Source organism: Octodon degus, unplaced genomic scaffold (assembly GCF_000260255.1).
Source record: "Octodon degus isolate 3935 unplaced genomic scaffold, OctDeg1.0 scaffold00024, whole genome shotgun sequence".
In the NCBI taxonomy this organism is placed as follows: Eukaryota; Metazoa; Chordata; class Mammalia; order Rodentia; family Octodontidae; genus Octodon; species Octodon degus.
Genome location: NW_004524600.1, coordinates 5,691,685 through 5,706,301, shown reverse-complemented (window position 1 = coordinate 5,706,301; position 14,617 = coordinate 5,691,685). Strand labels below are relative to the sequence as shown.

At 37.5% G+C, this 14,617-nt stretch overlaps 1 protein-coding gene and 1 pseudogene across 2 annotated transcripts in view; one reads left to right on the top strand and one right to left on the bottom strand.

Annotated features, from left to right (window-relative positions):
- The window catches only part of Tulp4 (tubby like protein 4), a 318,210-nt gene that overhangs the window by 205,199 nt on the left and 98,394 nt on the right, over nt 1-14,617 (bottom strand). For both annotated transcript variants that reach the window (XM_023712238.1, XM_023712239.1), the window contains exon 2: nt 12,399-14,600. In XM_023712238.1, the coding sequence (XP_023568006.1) occupies nt 12,399-12,650 (252 nt within the window). In that variant the 5' untranslated portion in view covers nt 12,651-14,600. The remainder of the gene's footprint in view (nt 1-12,398; nt 14,601-14,617) is intronic.
- LOC105741802 lies at nt 7,040-7,669 on the top strand (annotated as a pseudogene).

The following is a 14,617-nucleotide window of genomic DNA, read 5'->3' as shown; positions in this document are numbered from 1 at the left end:
CTTAACAAAAAAAGGGTATACAGATGAATGTCCATTTTGTATGTGTGTATTCAAAGTGGTTAGGATAGATATATAGTTACATTCTCTTAATGAATCAAATGATTTGTTCTGATGATGTTTGTAAATAGGATATCATGTCCGCATCTTGTACAGCAATTAACCGCTGGGAAGAGTGTATGCAATGTGTTGATTATTGAAACTGTCCTACCAATTTGGAAAAAAAAAATTGAAACATTCACATATTTGGACCATATCTGATGTTTATCCTGAAGATTGCAAGTCAGTAAATCTAAAAGATGTTAAAAAAAAAAAGCCTGATTTAGAGTCATTATTATAGACATGTTTGTCCATATATCCATTCATGAGGGTGTGTTTAGAAGCCACCTAGATCCACTTACTGATTTGTGAACATGAACATGTTACTTTTCCCATCTCCAATATGTAAGTTAAGCTTAAAACAGAAAACATACTCATGGTGCATTGCAAGTAATATGTTTTGTAATATTACTCACAGTATTTCCTCTACACTTCTCCCTCCACTTCCAAATACAAGCATCTGGTTAATTGCTTGGATGCCCAATAGCAACTTGCCAATTATTACTATGAATTTATTTTTAGTTAGAAAACCTATGTTCAGTACTCACAAATTATATAACTGTGTAATTGCATTGTTACATTCTGTATCCTTTACTATTTGTCATAAAATATTGATTTATTCAGCTTTCTGGATTAACTTGAAAAGAGAGAAGCTTTGGATGAGTCAAAAATATCTTCTCTGTTCAGAAAAAAGTTTGCCTATGCATAACAATAAGAAAATTGCATTTTCAATACTTTAAACTACCAAAAAAACTGGGAAACATACCAACTGGGGACTTTGAAAACTAATCATGTACTATATTTGTCCACTGCAAGTGGGTATATACTTCTCTTCTTATTTATTTCTCAACAAAACAATATTTAGTGAAATCTCAAGGTGTTTGATCATATTTATGTTGTTCCTTCTTCAAAAACTAAAACAGGCGGAAAAAAAAAGAGTGAGGAAGAAAATCAAATACACCACAGCATAACCAATAAGTGTTATACAGTATACTGTTAACCATTAAGTGTTATACAATATACTTTTAACAACTTACTAAATTTTGCACCTACAATATAGAAATGGTAATGGAATATCCATCTCTGACAAAAGTAAACAAAAAAGGGGGACATAAATGATGGACATTTTGTAGTGAAAAAAAAAAAAATATATATATATGTATATACAAAATAGTATAGATATACAGCTACTTTCTCTTAGTTCAATGAGAAGAAAGTTTGAACTAATAGTGTTTAGACAAGATATCATGTCTGTATCATGTACTATGAATAACTACTACAAAGACAACAATATGCAATGTATTAATTATTGTAACTGTCCTACTAACCTGTTCTGAAATTGTAACATTGCTACTTCTTTTTCAATAAAATTAATATAAAATTAAAAAAAAAAAAAACTCAGGACATGAGAGAACTTGTACTGTAACGTCATGTAACTCAGTAGTGTCCCAAATTTTCTGATCAAGAAGATTATGGGGCCAAAGAGGAAAGTGATCGATGATGTAGAGTGTGCCTAAGGAGAGTCACATGGAGAGAAAACATTCTCTCAGGCTTTCACAGAGAACACAATGGCCAAGCAATGGCCGTGACTCATCCACATGGCTGACACTGACAAAGGTTCTACAATCTGAGGTACACGATCTCAGGATAAATCCTGAGGGGACTTCACTGACCTTATCAGACCCAAAAGCTACAACTCTTTTTGCATAGGTCCTGCTTTATCTTGGTCTTAACCATCCAGCAGAACAGTATAAAAACGAAATATAAGAAGTAAAGCCATGGTGTTATGTTGAGCTGTAGGGGACTCGGGTCAACAATTTCGGACATTGCCAGGCAAGTGGAAGACTCAATACTCTTATGGGCTACTGGACTCTTTTAGAATATTTTGCTGAGTTTACACACCTATAATATTTAAATAATGGAACTTAACAAAAAAAGGGTATACAGATGAATGTCCATTTTGTATGTGTGTATTCAAAGTGGTTAGGATAGATATATAGTTACATTCTCTTAATGAATAGAGGGATTTGTTCTAATGGTGTTTGTAAAAAGGATATCATGTCCACATCTTGTACAGCAGTTAACCACTAGGAAGAATGTATGCAATGTGTTGATTATTGAAACTGTCCTACCAATTTGATTTGAAACTGTCTCATTGCTATTTGTCTATCAATAAAATGATGGGGAAAAAATCAGACATAATACATGGATAAGAAAATGTACTTAAAACCAATTGAGCTGCTGGGAATGAAAAACATCATGGCTCTCCACAACCCAAATTCATTAATAGGCTTGAAAAAAACTAAAGTGAGGAACATTCTTAGAAAGTCAAATAAATTTGCTAAAACTCAGTAATTCTAAGGTTCAATATTTGACTATGAGAAAACAACATCCAAGATGCAGATGGGAATACTCATGAAAAAAAAATTTTAATGTTTTGAAGTAAAGGATATTATCTCCACCAAGTGAGCCAATTCCACTAAGTGGAAAAAAAAAACCAAAAAAACAAAAACGTCACTATGGCCCATCATGAAGCTTCAGAATAAAAGTACAGATGTAGAAATTTACAAAATCAACCAATTTTACAAAGCCCTCACAATGTACCAAATTATTTACGTACAGTAATTCATTTATTAGTTATATAATGGGTTTAAAACTTGTTTTAAACTTGTTTTTTACCATAAAATACACTGTCATTGCTTCCCCTCAGAATATTCCTACCTTGCTTTGAACACACATATTCCAGCATTCTTCCCACTTTGTGAAGTAGCTCCTGAAGTCCTTCATGTCTTTAGTTGCATTATCATGGCTGCCATGTCCTCAATGGATTGAAAACATTTACTGTTCATGGTCATTTTGAATTTCAGAAAAATCCACAAGTGAATAGTGCCACATCCAGCAAGTAAACTGGATAAGCACACACCATAATGTTTTTATGAGCTTTTCTGCTAAATGGCATTTAACAGCAGCCTTCATTATATTTTTCACCATATCTCATAGAAACACGAAAGAGAACTTGCAAACTAACTCAGAAAATGGCAGATGAGATATGAAGCTGGGGACTGTAACACACACCTGTAATCCCAGCACTCAGCAGGCTAAGGCAGGAAAATTGTCATGAATTCAAGGCCAGCTTGGGTAATTTCAACATAGCAAGTTCAGGGTCATCCTGAACTACAAAATGACACCTTGTTTCAAAACATAAAAAATACAAAAAAAAAAAAAAGAACAATGGGATAAGTGTATTTGAAGGGGGAGATACTGTGAGGAGAATTAATGGCAATATATCTTAACTGTAACAAACATTTTTAAACATACTATATTTTTTAATCAACCCTTGTATAATCTACAATAAAATCCCTACAAGATGGGGCCAGGAAGATGGCTCAGTAGAACAAGTATTTCCCTGGCAAGCGCAAGGGTCTGAGTACAATCCCCAGTTCCGCAAAAAAAAAAAAAAAAAATTCCCTACAAGAAAAGTACAATTTACGAACCCATGCTACAAATGAGAAAATTATAGAAAAAATAAATACTATACTCAGTTGTGCCAGTACTGAGCGACAGAGCTAGGTTTACACTACCTCTGGCTCAGGTACCTGAATTGCTCTATTTCTCAACAACACCTCTAGAAGTCTAAAGACAGTAAAAAAAAAAATGTCTTTAGTTTTTTCAAGGAATCAAACATAGAAAAGTATGCATAGTCAAACTATCAATCAAGAGTGCACTGCTGTGCTGGCTCCGCCCCTGGGGTGCACTGAGACAGCAATTGAGACTGGACATGGTAGCTAACACTTGTAATCCCAGCTTTTGGGAGGTTGTAAACAGGCGGATCACTATGAGTCCTATCTAGTAGTGAGACTCTTAACACCCTGTAAACCCCTCCCTAAAATACAAAAAAAAAAGAAAAGAAAAGAAAGGAAAAAAAAAATCAAGAGTACAGGCAGGGTGATAGTACACACCTGTAATCCCAACACTTGGGAAGCTTAGGCGGAGCCCATGAGTTTGAGGCCAGCATAGGCTGAATAATAAGTGAGTTCAAGGCCAGCCTGAATGACACAGTGAGACACTATCTCAAAAGAAAAAAAGAAAGAGTAAAGACAGAATTAAGACATCTTTAGTGATACTAAGTCTTAAAATCAATGAATTCTAAATTCTTTCACAGAAGATTCGGCAGGCAGGCAGGCAGGCAGGCAGGCAGGCAGGCAGAGAGAGAGAGAGAGAGAGAGAGAGAGAGAGAGAGAGAGAGAGAGAATGAATGAATTCAACTAAGACACAAAATTACAAAATAAGGCACCTGGCAGAAGCAAGGGTCAAAGGGGATTCCTAAACTGATCATAATAGAAAGAGGTTCAGAAGCTAGGGAGCAGACACACTAAGGAACCAACACAGAAAACAACAAGAGGATAAAGGACTCCCAGAGAGAGGTCTCCAGCAAAGAAAAAAACCTAGAACACATAACACTATTTAACTGGTCAGAATGTACAGACATATTAAAGATGTATGAATGAATGTATTACAATAAATAGTAGTAATAGTAGTGGTAGTACTTTGGTACTGGGAATTGAATTCAGGGCCTTGCACTTGCCAGGTAGGTGCTTGTGCCACTGAACTACAAGAGACTAAACACTGAAATTAAATAATTTTGATCACAAAAGCATAAAGTTGAATAATAAAAGAAATCTGTATATAACCCCAACTTGGCTTCTCTGGGGACAACAAAGTAAAAATATAAACAATGATAATGAGTTAACCAAATATATTATGATACAGCAATATTGGGAAATCAAGCAGTCAGTGAAAGCTGAGCTGAGTGACCAAGAAAGAATGAGAGGAAAGCAAAAACCTTATTTACCAAAATGAGAAATCAACGAATCTATCCTTTATTTTATCCTTTTAGTACTTTATCCTTTATTTGAATATGAATTTTATCCTTTAGTCCTTTATCCTCTTGTTGTTTTCTGTGTTGGTTCCTTAGTGTGTCTGCTCCCTAGCTTCCTAAAACTAATTCATCAAAAAGATAAGACTTTGAGAAACAGCCAAGACAAGAGATACACAGGGAAGAGCTATGAATCACAAGATTGTTATTTTTCATTATTAACATTTATTCATGTGTAATTATTACTATCACAAAAATTAAAATTAGCTCACACTACTGAGAACTAGTATGTAAAATGGAATTACAATCTACATATAAATCAACAGTCCCATTTCTGACACTTTGTTAGAAAAATTTGTTCACAATTAGAATTTTAGACTATATTAATTAGCTACACTTAAGCAGATAGGTTCATTCATACATTATCATTATGCAACAGTAACTTACACATTTATAACTAATGCTATCAACTTACAGTTATTTACCTGATAAAGGTACTGAACAATTTTTATACTCATGTTTGATTTTTCAACATTTCTATTTGAACATGATAATCTAATATTCTTGGAATACAATCAAAATCAAAAAAATGGTGTGTTCTTCATCCCACAAATATCTACCACTGCTATGTTTTTTTTTTTTTTTTTTTTTTGGCAGAACCGGGGATTGAACTCAGACTCTTGCGCTTGCCAGGGAAGCACTTATTCTACTGAGCCATCTCCCCAGCCCCACTGCTATGTTTTTATAAGGACTATTTATGTATGGTTTCACCCACTAATCCACCATTGCCTTCCATTATTTTTCAACATTTCATCAAACTCTTCAGTGCCCAAAGCACTTGCCATTGCCACTAACACATCGGTTTCTCTGCTCATAATAGTGTCTCTTACCTTTACCATGTTTGTTTGTTTGCTTGCTTTTTGAGAGAGGGTCTCCCTAATAGTCCAGGTTGTCCTCAAACTCATAATGATCCTCCTCTCTCAGCCTCACAAGTACTAGGATTACAGGTTTCACAGTTTTCACATGGTGAAGCTGAGTTTCACAGAAGTGAAAACACAAGAGGCATGAATTAAAATACCAGGACTCTGTCCTCATCTAGCTCTGTGACTTTGGGCAATATCTCTAATCTGAGCCCCAGACTCATCAACTGTATAACACAGTAATAAAACAAACTTGTTAAGAGTTGTTACAAGGGCTAAAAAACACAAAATAATGGACATAAAGTACATAGAAAATTACAGGCACCTTAAGCATTAGTATATTCAGGGTTTAGTTTGCTTTCCCTTCAAACTCATGTTTGTGACTGTTGTTTTCTGTTGCATCCCTTGACCAGTCTATGATTCTTTTGTCTTTTCCTCTGTGATTGTATTTCTTGTCTTTGCCCATTTCTTGATCATAACTGAGTTTGCAAAGGATCGTTAACTTGACACCCCATGTCAAACTGAGGTATTCTTTGAAGTTTAAGAAAAAAATGGTGCCAAATTTAGTGGATATTCAAAACTGAGTTTTTCCTATTTTTGCACTTGATTGATAGTGTAAAAAATTTTAACTTTCAAAGCTTCCTTTGATAGTTTATAAACTAATAGTTTAGGAAAGATCTCTATGTTTAATGGCATTGTAGTTTAGGTAGCATTTCTAAATAATGTTCATGCTCTGTAATATAAAAATATCATTATTAAATGTCTACCTAGATATACATATTTATTTCTCTTCACAAATACCACCAGAAAATTGTTCCATACGATTCAAACTAGGGCTGGCCAGTTTGAATAGTTCAGCAAATTAAAGCATCTTTTTAGGCAGACCCAGGAGCCAGGGATTCAATCCCTGGCCTGCTATGCCAGGCCCAGCTCCCGGGGCCTACTGAGATGGCAAATGAGACTGGGCGTGGTGGTACATGACTGTAATCTCAGCCCTTGGAGGGCTGAAAACAGAAGGATCACTATGAGTCCAATCTGTGTAGTGAGACCCTATAGACCTTGTACTACATATATTTAAAAAAATTCAAACTAATATTCCAATATGGCCTATCACCTTCTTTTCTGGTTTCCTCAGCGCCAAGACACTATGAGTAGCAAAGTCTCCCACAACACCCTGTACAAGGCGGTGTGCGAGGTCCTGCACCAGAACCAACACAAGCGCCAGAAGTTTTTAGAGACTGGAGTTGCAGATCAGCCTGAACAACTATGAACCTCAGAAGGACAAGTGCTTCTTGGGCACTGTCAGGTTGAAGTCCACGCCCCGCCCCAAGTTCTCTGTGTGCATCCTGGGGGACCAGCAGCACTGTGCTGAGGCCAAGGCCATGGATATCCCCCACATGGACATTGAGGTGCTAAAGAAGCTCAACAAGAATAAAAAGCTGATTAAAAAGCTGGCCAAGAAGTACGATCAAGCAGATCCCACAAATTCTGGGAACCCGTCCTCAATAAGGCTGGTAAGTTCCCTTCTCTGCTGACCCACAAGGAAAACATGGTGGCCAAAGTTGACATAGTAAAGTCCACGATCAAGTTCCAGATGCAGAAGGTCCTGTGTCTGGCTGTGGCTGTTGGTCAGGTCAAGATGACAGATGACGAGCTTGTGTACAACATCCATCAGGCTGTCAACTTCCTGGTGTCACTGCTCAAGGAGAATTGGCAGAATGTCTGGGCCCTATATATCAAGAGCACTATGAGAAAGCCCCAGCACTTCTTATATTAGGGCACATAATAATAAATGCCAGTGCCACCAAAAAAAAAAAAAAAAAAATCACTGCCTACCCAGTGAAAGTGATTCTGTTCCAGTGCAGGCAAAAATGTGTAGGTCACTGTCCTTGTTAGCCAGACTACAAAATCATCTTCCTGAGAATGCCTGAATCGGATCTGACAAGGTGAATATAATGTATACTAAGGTTGGGCCCTATCTCACAAAGGACAAAAAAATTCTTCTCTGAAGCCAGAATGTAGCTTATTCTTCTTGCCTTACTGAGAAAAATAATGTCTAAATTCTATTTCTCGAGGCCCTGCTCAAGTCTTCTTTACTACACAATCCCTGATTAGGCTTGTCCTAACTCCTTGAACAACCTAATTCTTTCTTTCTGAACTGAACTGAAATGCAAATGGAGAAAGATATACCAAGTACATACTTCACTTCTACTGCTAGACTGCAAAGTCCATGAAGTGAATTTGGGATTTCTTTTGCTTCACAGTAGTAAGTACACACTGCAGCCAGAATCAATATATTGTATGTAGTGTTCTCCAATCTAAACTGAAACAGAAATCAAGAAGTAATATCTCAGACTCCAAGAGTCAGAATAGTTACTGAATTTCCAGATACGAGGTGATATTATAAGAACTGAGTAGTAGTAGTTACATACAAGGGGTACTCTAATTTATGAACATGACATTTTTGTATTTTAAAACCCTTTCAATTGTGTATCATCACATATATTCTCACAACTCTAAAAAAAATTATTTTAATTTATTAAGTAAACAAGTAGTTTCGCCTGAACTTCTTGGGATCAAGAAACACTAAGGAAAATAAATCCATCGCTATATTCTCATAAGTGGTGATCACAAATCTATTACAAGTCACCTTCCATAATTTGTAAGATACAAAATTTTTTATGAGTTTTTGCTGCCTTTAACCAAAGTGAGCCAAGTTTACTCACTAGAATTAGCCTACATATGTTAAATCTGTATAATTTTTCTTTTTGTTCAGAGTCCGGGATTGAACTCAGGCCCTTGCGCTTGCCAGGGAAGCGCTTATTCTACTAAGCCATTTCCCCGGCCCATTGTATAAATGTTTTTAAATCAACAAGGATTTTCAAATCTCCCCTAAGGTAGCCAGGCATGGTAGCACATGCCTGTAATCCTAGCACTTGGGAGGCTGATGCAAAAGGATTGACACTAGTTAAGACCAGCGTGGACTATATAGTGAGTTCAAGGCCTCAACTGCAAGGTGAGTCCCTATCTCAATCCATCCGTCCATCTATCTCAATCCATCTGTCCACCCATCCATCCAGTCATTTCAAGCTCAGTACAGCAGACCTGGAGCCTGAGCCCTCCATAGCAGTTCTGTCCCTTATCACAGAACACAAAATAAACCTAAAGTAGTTCCACAGAGGTGCTCTCAATTCAGCTGGTGGCATATCTCCAAGCCTGTCAAAGCCCAAGGCGAAGCCAATCCACACTATGTCAAGATTTCAGACCTAAGCACTGTGAAACTTGAAATAGGTGTTGGTTTAAGCCATCAGGTTTGTGGTAATTTATTATATACCAACAGAAAATTAGAATTTTTTAAGAGATGCCACTTAATTACAGTAATGTATTTGTGTATGGTACCACTGTTGGACGACAATATCATAAAACATAATTCTTTGCACCCTTATTTTTAAACAAAAGTTCAAGCCCAGTAAAGGTTCTCAGTGAATTAAACTCAGATTAAAAAAATAATGTCAAAATATTCCTAGTTTCAAAATCAAAACTTTTATACCTTGATGGTAAGGTATAAAACAGTACAACCACTTCAGCAAACTATTTGGTAATAGCAAAACTGTCAAACTTCATATGACATTAGTATGACTCAAATTCTACAGAAAGATCTGCATTGCAGACAAATACTTATAGCTGTATTATGGTAGCCCAAAACTGAAAACAGTCCAAATGTCTATCAACAGAAGAATGGAAAAACTTAGGGTTATCTTCCTTTAGTAGAAAATGAAGGGGCTAGGGAGATGGCTCAGTGAAATAAGCGCTTCCCTGGCAAGTGCAAGGGTCTGAGTTCAATCCCCGGTTCCACCAAAAAAAGAAAGGAAGGAAATAAATGAAATGAAATGAAATGAAATGAAATGAAATGAAATGAAATGAAACTGAAAATCAATTAAAAAGAACAAACTAAGCTGGGCATGGTGCTGCACATCTGTAATCCTAACAATCAGGAGTCTGAGGCAGGGGGATTTCTATGAGTTTGAAGCCAACTTAGGGAGGGGGGAGAAAACAAACTAATGCTATGAGCAACAAGGATAATTCTGACAAATTCTATGATGAAAGAAGCCATAAACTCAAAATATGTTATGACTTAAATGTGTCACCACTGTGATGAAATTAAGAGCTATGCATTTTAGAACACAATTGAGAGACATGGGCTCTGCCTTGATGAGTGGAATTAGTGCCCTTATAAAACAGGCTTTAAAAAACCAGGTGTGGTGGCACATGTCTGTAATCTCAGCACTTGGGAGGCTCAAGCAGCAGGATCACTGAATTTGAGGCCAGCCTTGAACTACACAGGGGTCTCAAAAAATATTAATTAATTAATTAATTTAAAAATGCCTGAGGGAGGGGCTGGTGAGGTGGCTCAGTGGTCTAAAGCACCTACTTAGAACAAGCTTAGCAAAGCACAGGGACCACGGTTCAATCCCGCAGCACCACATGCCAGCCAGCGCCGCCCCCTGGTGGGCTGAGCTGGCCACACACACACACACACACACACAAATAAATAAATAAAATTAAAAAAAAAAAAAAAAAAAGGCCTGAGGGAGATGGGCATGGTGGCATATGCTTATAATCCCAGTACTCAGGACACAGAACAGCCCAGGTTACCTAGTGAGTTCAAGGTCAGGTTGGATCACATAGAAAGACTTTGCCCTCAGGGGAAAAAAAAAAGAGGTGAAGGAGACAGTGTTATCTCTTGGACCAACACAGGGCACTATCTATAAAGCAGTAAGCAATTCCTCACCAGACTGCTAGAATGCTGTTAAACTTTGCAATGTTACACTATCATAAATTTTTGTTATTTATATATCATCCATTCTAAGGTATTTTGTTTCAGTAGCAAAAATGAACTATGATGAAATATAAAGTCTGGGAAGGAGCAATACTGAAGAAGCATCTAATGGTTGCTAAAATTGTTCTATACTTTGATCTGGCTGAGCTTTCATAGTTAGTTGTACATACAAACCATCATTGAGACGTACACAATGTACTAACACTTAAACGTATATTATACTGTAGTCTGCCCAAAATACTATGTTGAAATGCATGCCTCAATGGGGCTTTAGGAAGTGATGGAACTGGTAATCTCCTGAGAGGTCTCAGAGAAATGCTCACCCTCATTCCACTAAAGAGAAAACATCACTGTGCAATCCAGAAGAGAGTCTCTATCAGAATCTAAGTTGACTGCCTGATTTCAGACTTACAACCTCCATAACTATGAATACTAAGTTATAAGTGAGTTAGTTACCTAATCTGCATTATTTTGTTACAGCAGGCTAAATAAATGGACCATCTCAATTACTCCTCTCTCATTGTTGGCACAAATATCTGACACTAAAAATGAAGGAAGGAAAGGTTTATTTATTTAGCTCAGTTACTGGAGGTTTCAGTCCATACTCAGCTAGCTCCCAGGCAGAGGGGCTCACCACAGACAACAGCCTTTCATGCTGATGGCAAAGAACAAGAAAGCAAGGGAGTGGCAGCAGTTCAGGCAGCTAGCTAGCCACCTTTCAATCCTCCCTACATTGTAATGCAAATTACCTGCCCCAGGGCAGGTGCAGCATCCACACCCACAATAATCAATCACCACAACTCCAGAAATCACAGCAGGGCTGCAGGAGGCTTTGAGGGGACAACTAGACAAACCACAACATGGACTAAGACATAGTTAAAAATATTCTTGCTCCTCTAAAACAGCTTTTCAATAACCATAAATAACATTTTCAGATGCTTGAAGCAGGCATGAACTACTCATAAGAAAACACCTCCACAAAAAAAATGAAACATGAATATTGTCAAACTACTATACAAGTATATATTTGCAACAATATTTACAAGAAATTATCAACCACGGTCTTCTTTTAAACAAGTACCTAACAGGTAAGCCTTACTCAGTAAATGTTAGTTGAAATGCACGGTGTACTTCATGGATAATACAATTCAGGTTTCAGAAGACCAAAGAAATCTGTATGTACAAATAGCATAATAATCTCAATGTAGCAGACCCTCTTAGCTGGGAAAAATTATGGCTGTTGTCCAATTAATGAGTTCTTTTCACTTCCAAGAAATACAAGTCAAGTGTTAAACCCTCACCAAAGAAATGCAGGTATTTACTGTGGAGACTTGGGAGCATGAGAAACTCACTCCTATCATGGACAGAAAGCATCTTGGCCTCCCCATTACTGGGCATCAAGCAGGCAACAACCGCTCTCAGGCACAGAGAGGACAACAGGGATGTGGGAGACAACTGACCCAAATAGGGAGAGACAGACTACTGTGAACTGTGTGATGACCTCAGCATCTTTCTTGCTGGAGCACAGGAGACACAATTTAAGAGAATGAGTCTCACTAGCAAGTCTTTCCAAGAAACTGAAGCAAAGGAAGTTTCAAATCCAAGAGAACTAAAAAAGACAACTGAAGTTACCAAGCAAAAAAGCAAAATAAAAATCACAGCTCACCTCACTGTTGTGGCCCCGCAGGTTGAAGTTTATCCTCTGTGGAGTACTCCTGTCCCTGCGACAGTGGCTGGAAGTGAAAGTCACTCCCACTACGCCGCGCCCGTTGCCTGTGGCCAACCAGCCTTCCTCGTAGTAACGCCTCCTACACACAGGCTTCTCTTTCTCACTCTTGGGAACACGACCTTTCCAGGACAGGCAGAGGATGTTGGAGTCGCTGCAAAGCACAGGTCCATGTTCCACTGCTGCATACATACTTTTTTCAATGAACTGTTTTACCTAAAAAGTAATGCTTAATGCTGAAGTTTTTAAACCAATTTCTTTCCTCGGTTTATTTTATTTTTGTGGTTGATGTTCTTGTCTTTCCCCACCCCCTTCTAATTAAGACTGACCTGGAGCTAATTAGAAGGTCAGTATTTTATAAAGATCCATCAAATGCATAGTGAAAAAATTCCTCTATAAAAGATGATGGCAGTCTGCTAAGAAAAGGTAATGCTTAAAAAAAAACATGGGGTCCATTTTTATTTTCAAGTCCTTAGAGAAAAAATGCGCTGATCCTTTGGAGAAAGAGCATCATTAATTAGTGGTGATCAGTATTTCTTCTTTTTCACTCAACTTAATTATTCTCATTCAGCCTGAGATTCCAGTTTTGTGTAATGTAATTCCAGAGACAAAGAGTTTTGAATACATAGATTTCAAGTAACTTAAGGCTTAAAGAATCCCTCTAGCTGGAATTTTCTATTCAAAAGTTCAGCTGTAGAGACAAAACATACAGGATCATCTTCCTTCTGAAGCCACCCTCTGGCATGTTTTCTGAACTAGACAAATTTCTGCTGCAAAAGCTGAAAAAGATTGCATAAAGGGAAAGAAAGGCACACAAACTGTGCAAAACAGACCAGAGTTTGTGCAGACAGCAATTCAATTTTAGGAAGAAAAACCTCCTTGCTGTCTTTTTTGCTGTTCAGAACTGGAAATTTCCTATCATAATGTTGGGCCCTGTGTCCCTGGGGAACGCAGGGTTCGCTGGGACAACTCTTCTGCCAGCCAGCAGATCCCTCAGTGCCATAGAGGCTAGAAAGCAAGGTCCTTCAGCAGAGGCAGAGTCTAAAGTTATTAAAGTAGACCTAGTGTCTGCCTTAGGGTAGTGCTAATTCTGCTTGCTAACAGAATATTGCTGGACTTTCTTTTGTTACTCTTTCTCACTTCCCAGTTACTTCTCTGTTCCTAAAGCTGATATATTTTTTTCATCCTCAATAAAAAATTTTTTAAAAAAAACACTAATCTCAGGATTGAGTCTATCAAGTAATTTTCTCATATCAAGTCTTCTTAGACTCAACACAGCTAACAAACCCTCTAACCACACACCCCACCTATGATCAGAGTCCCCAAGACTGCACCATTTCCCTAGAGTCACTGTGCTGATGGGTATTTTCCTATTCACATTCAGAGCCTGTTTCCACGCCTTTCGTCCAAGCAAAAGGAAGCTTTGCTTGGGTTTTCCTTGATGTTTACTTTTGTAATTATTGGTTCCAATTGCTATATTAAGATATTATTCTATAGGTACAGAAAAGGAAAACAATAAACTAAAATCTTCAAATACAGTTAACTAAAAAAGGCAAAGTGATGGAATCAATTTAATGTTCAGACTCGTCCCATCACACCTGAACTTGCTTTCATCCAGTCACAACCACAGTAAAAGTTACTTTTCAGTCCAGAATTTTAACTCTGTCCAAATCATCAGACCCAATAAAAAAATAAAGTGCAAAAACACTGCATGATCCCACCTGCAATGCTTGAATTCACACTTCTGTGTTCACCTTCTCACTTCTCTGATCACCTTCTTTAAGGAGAGGTATTTTTGAGGCTTAATCTATACAAATTTTTTTCTTCTTTTTGCAAATTCTCTTTACCCATGAAGGCCATATGTAAAATTGGCCATTAGTGATATACTTTTCTCCTTGGGCTCCTGAGCCCAGTAGTGTCAAGTTGCTCCATCTGATTCTTAAATTAATTTTCATCAGTTGTAAAACTCTCAGACGTGCACAAGAATGAACCTGTCTTCTCATGTAAATGCGTATATATAGAAAGAAGGTTTCAAATATACATAGACGCACTCTTCAACTGACACTTGAAGCATTTGTTTTCCCAGTTATTTCAGGAACCATCAGGTTGATCGTGGCTTGAAGGCCTCGGACTTTTACAAATCTGTAAAACAACAACAA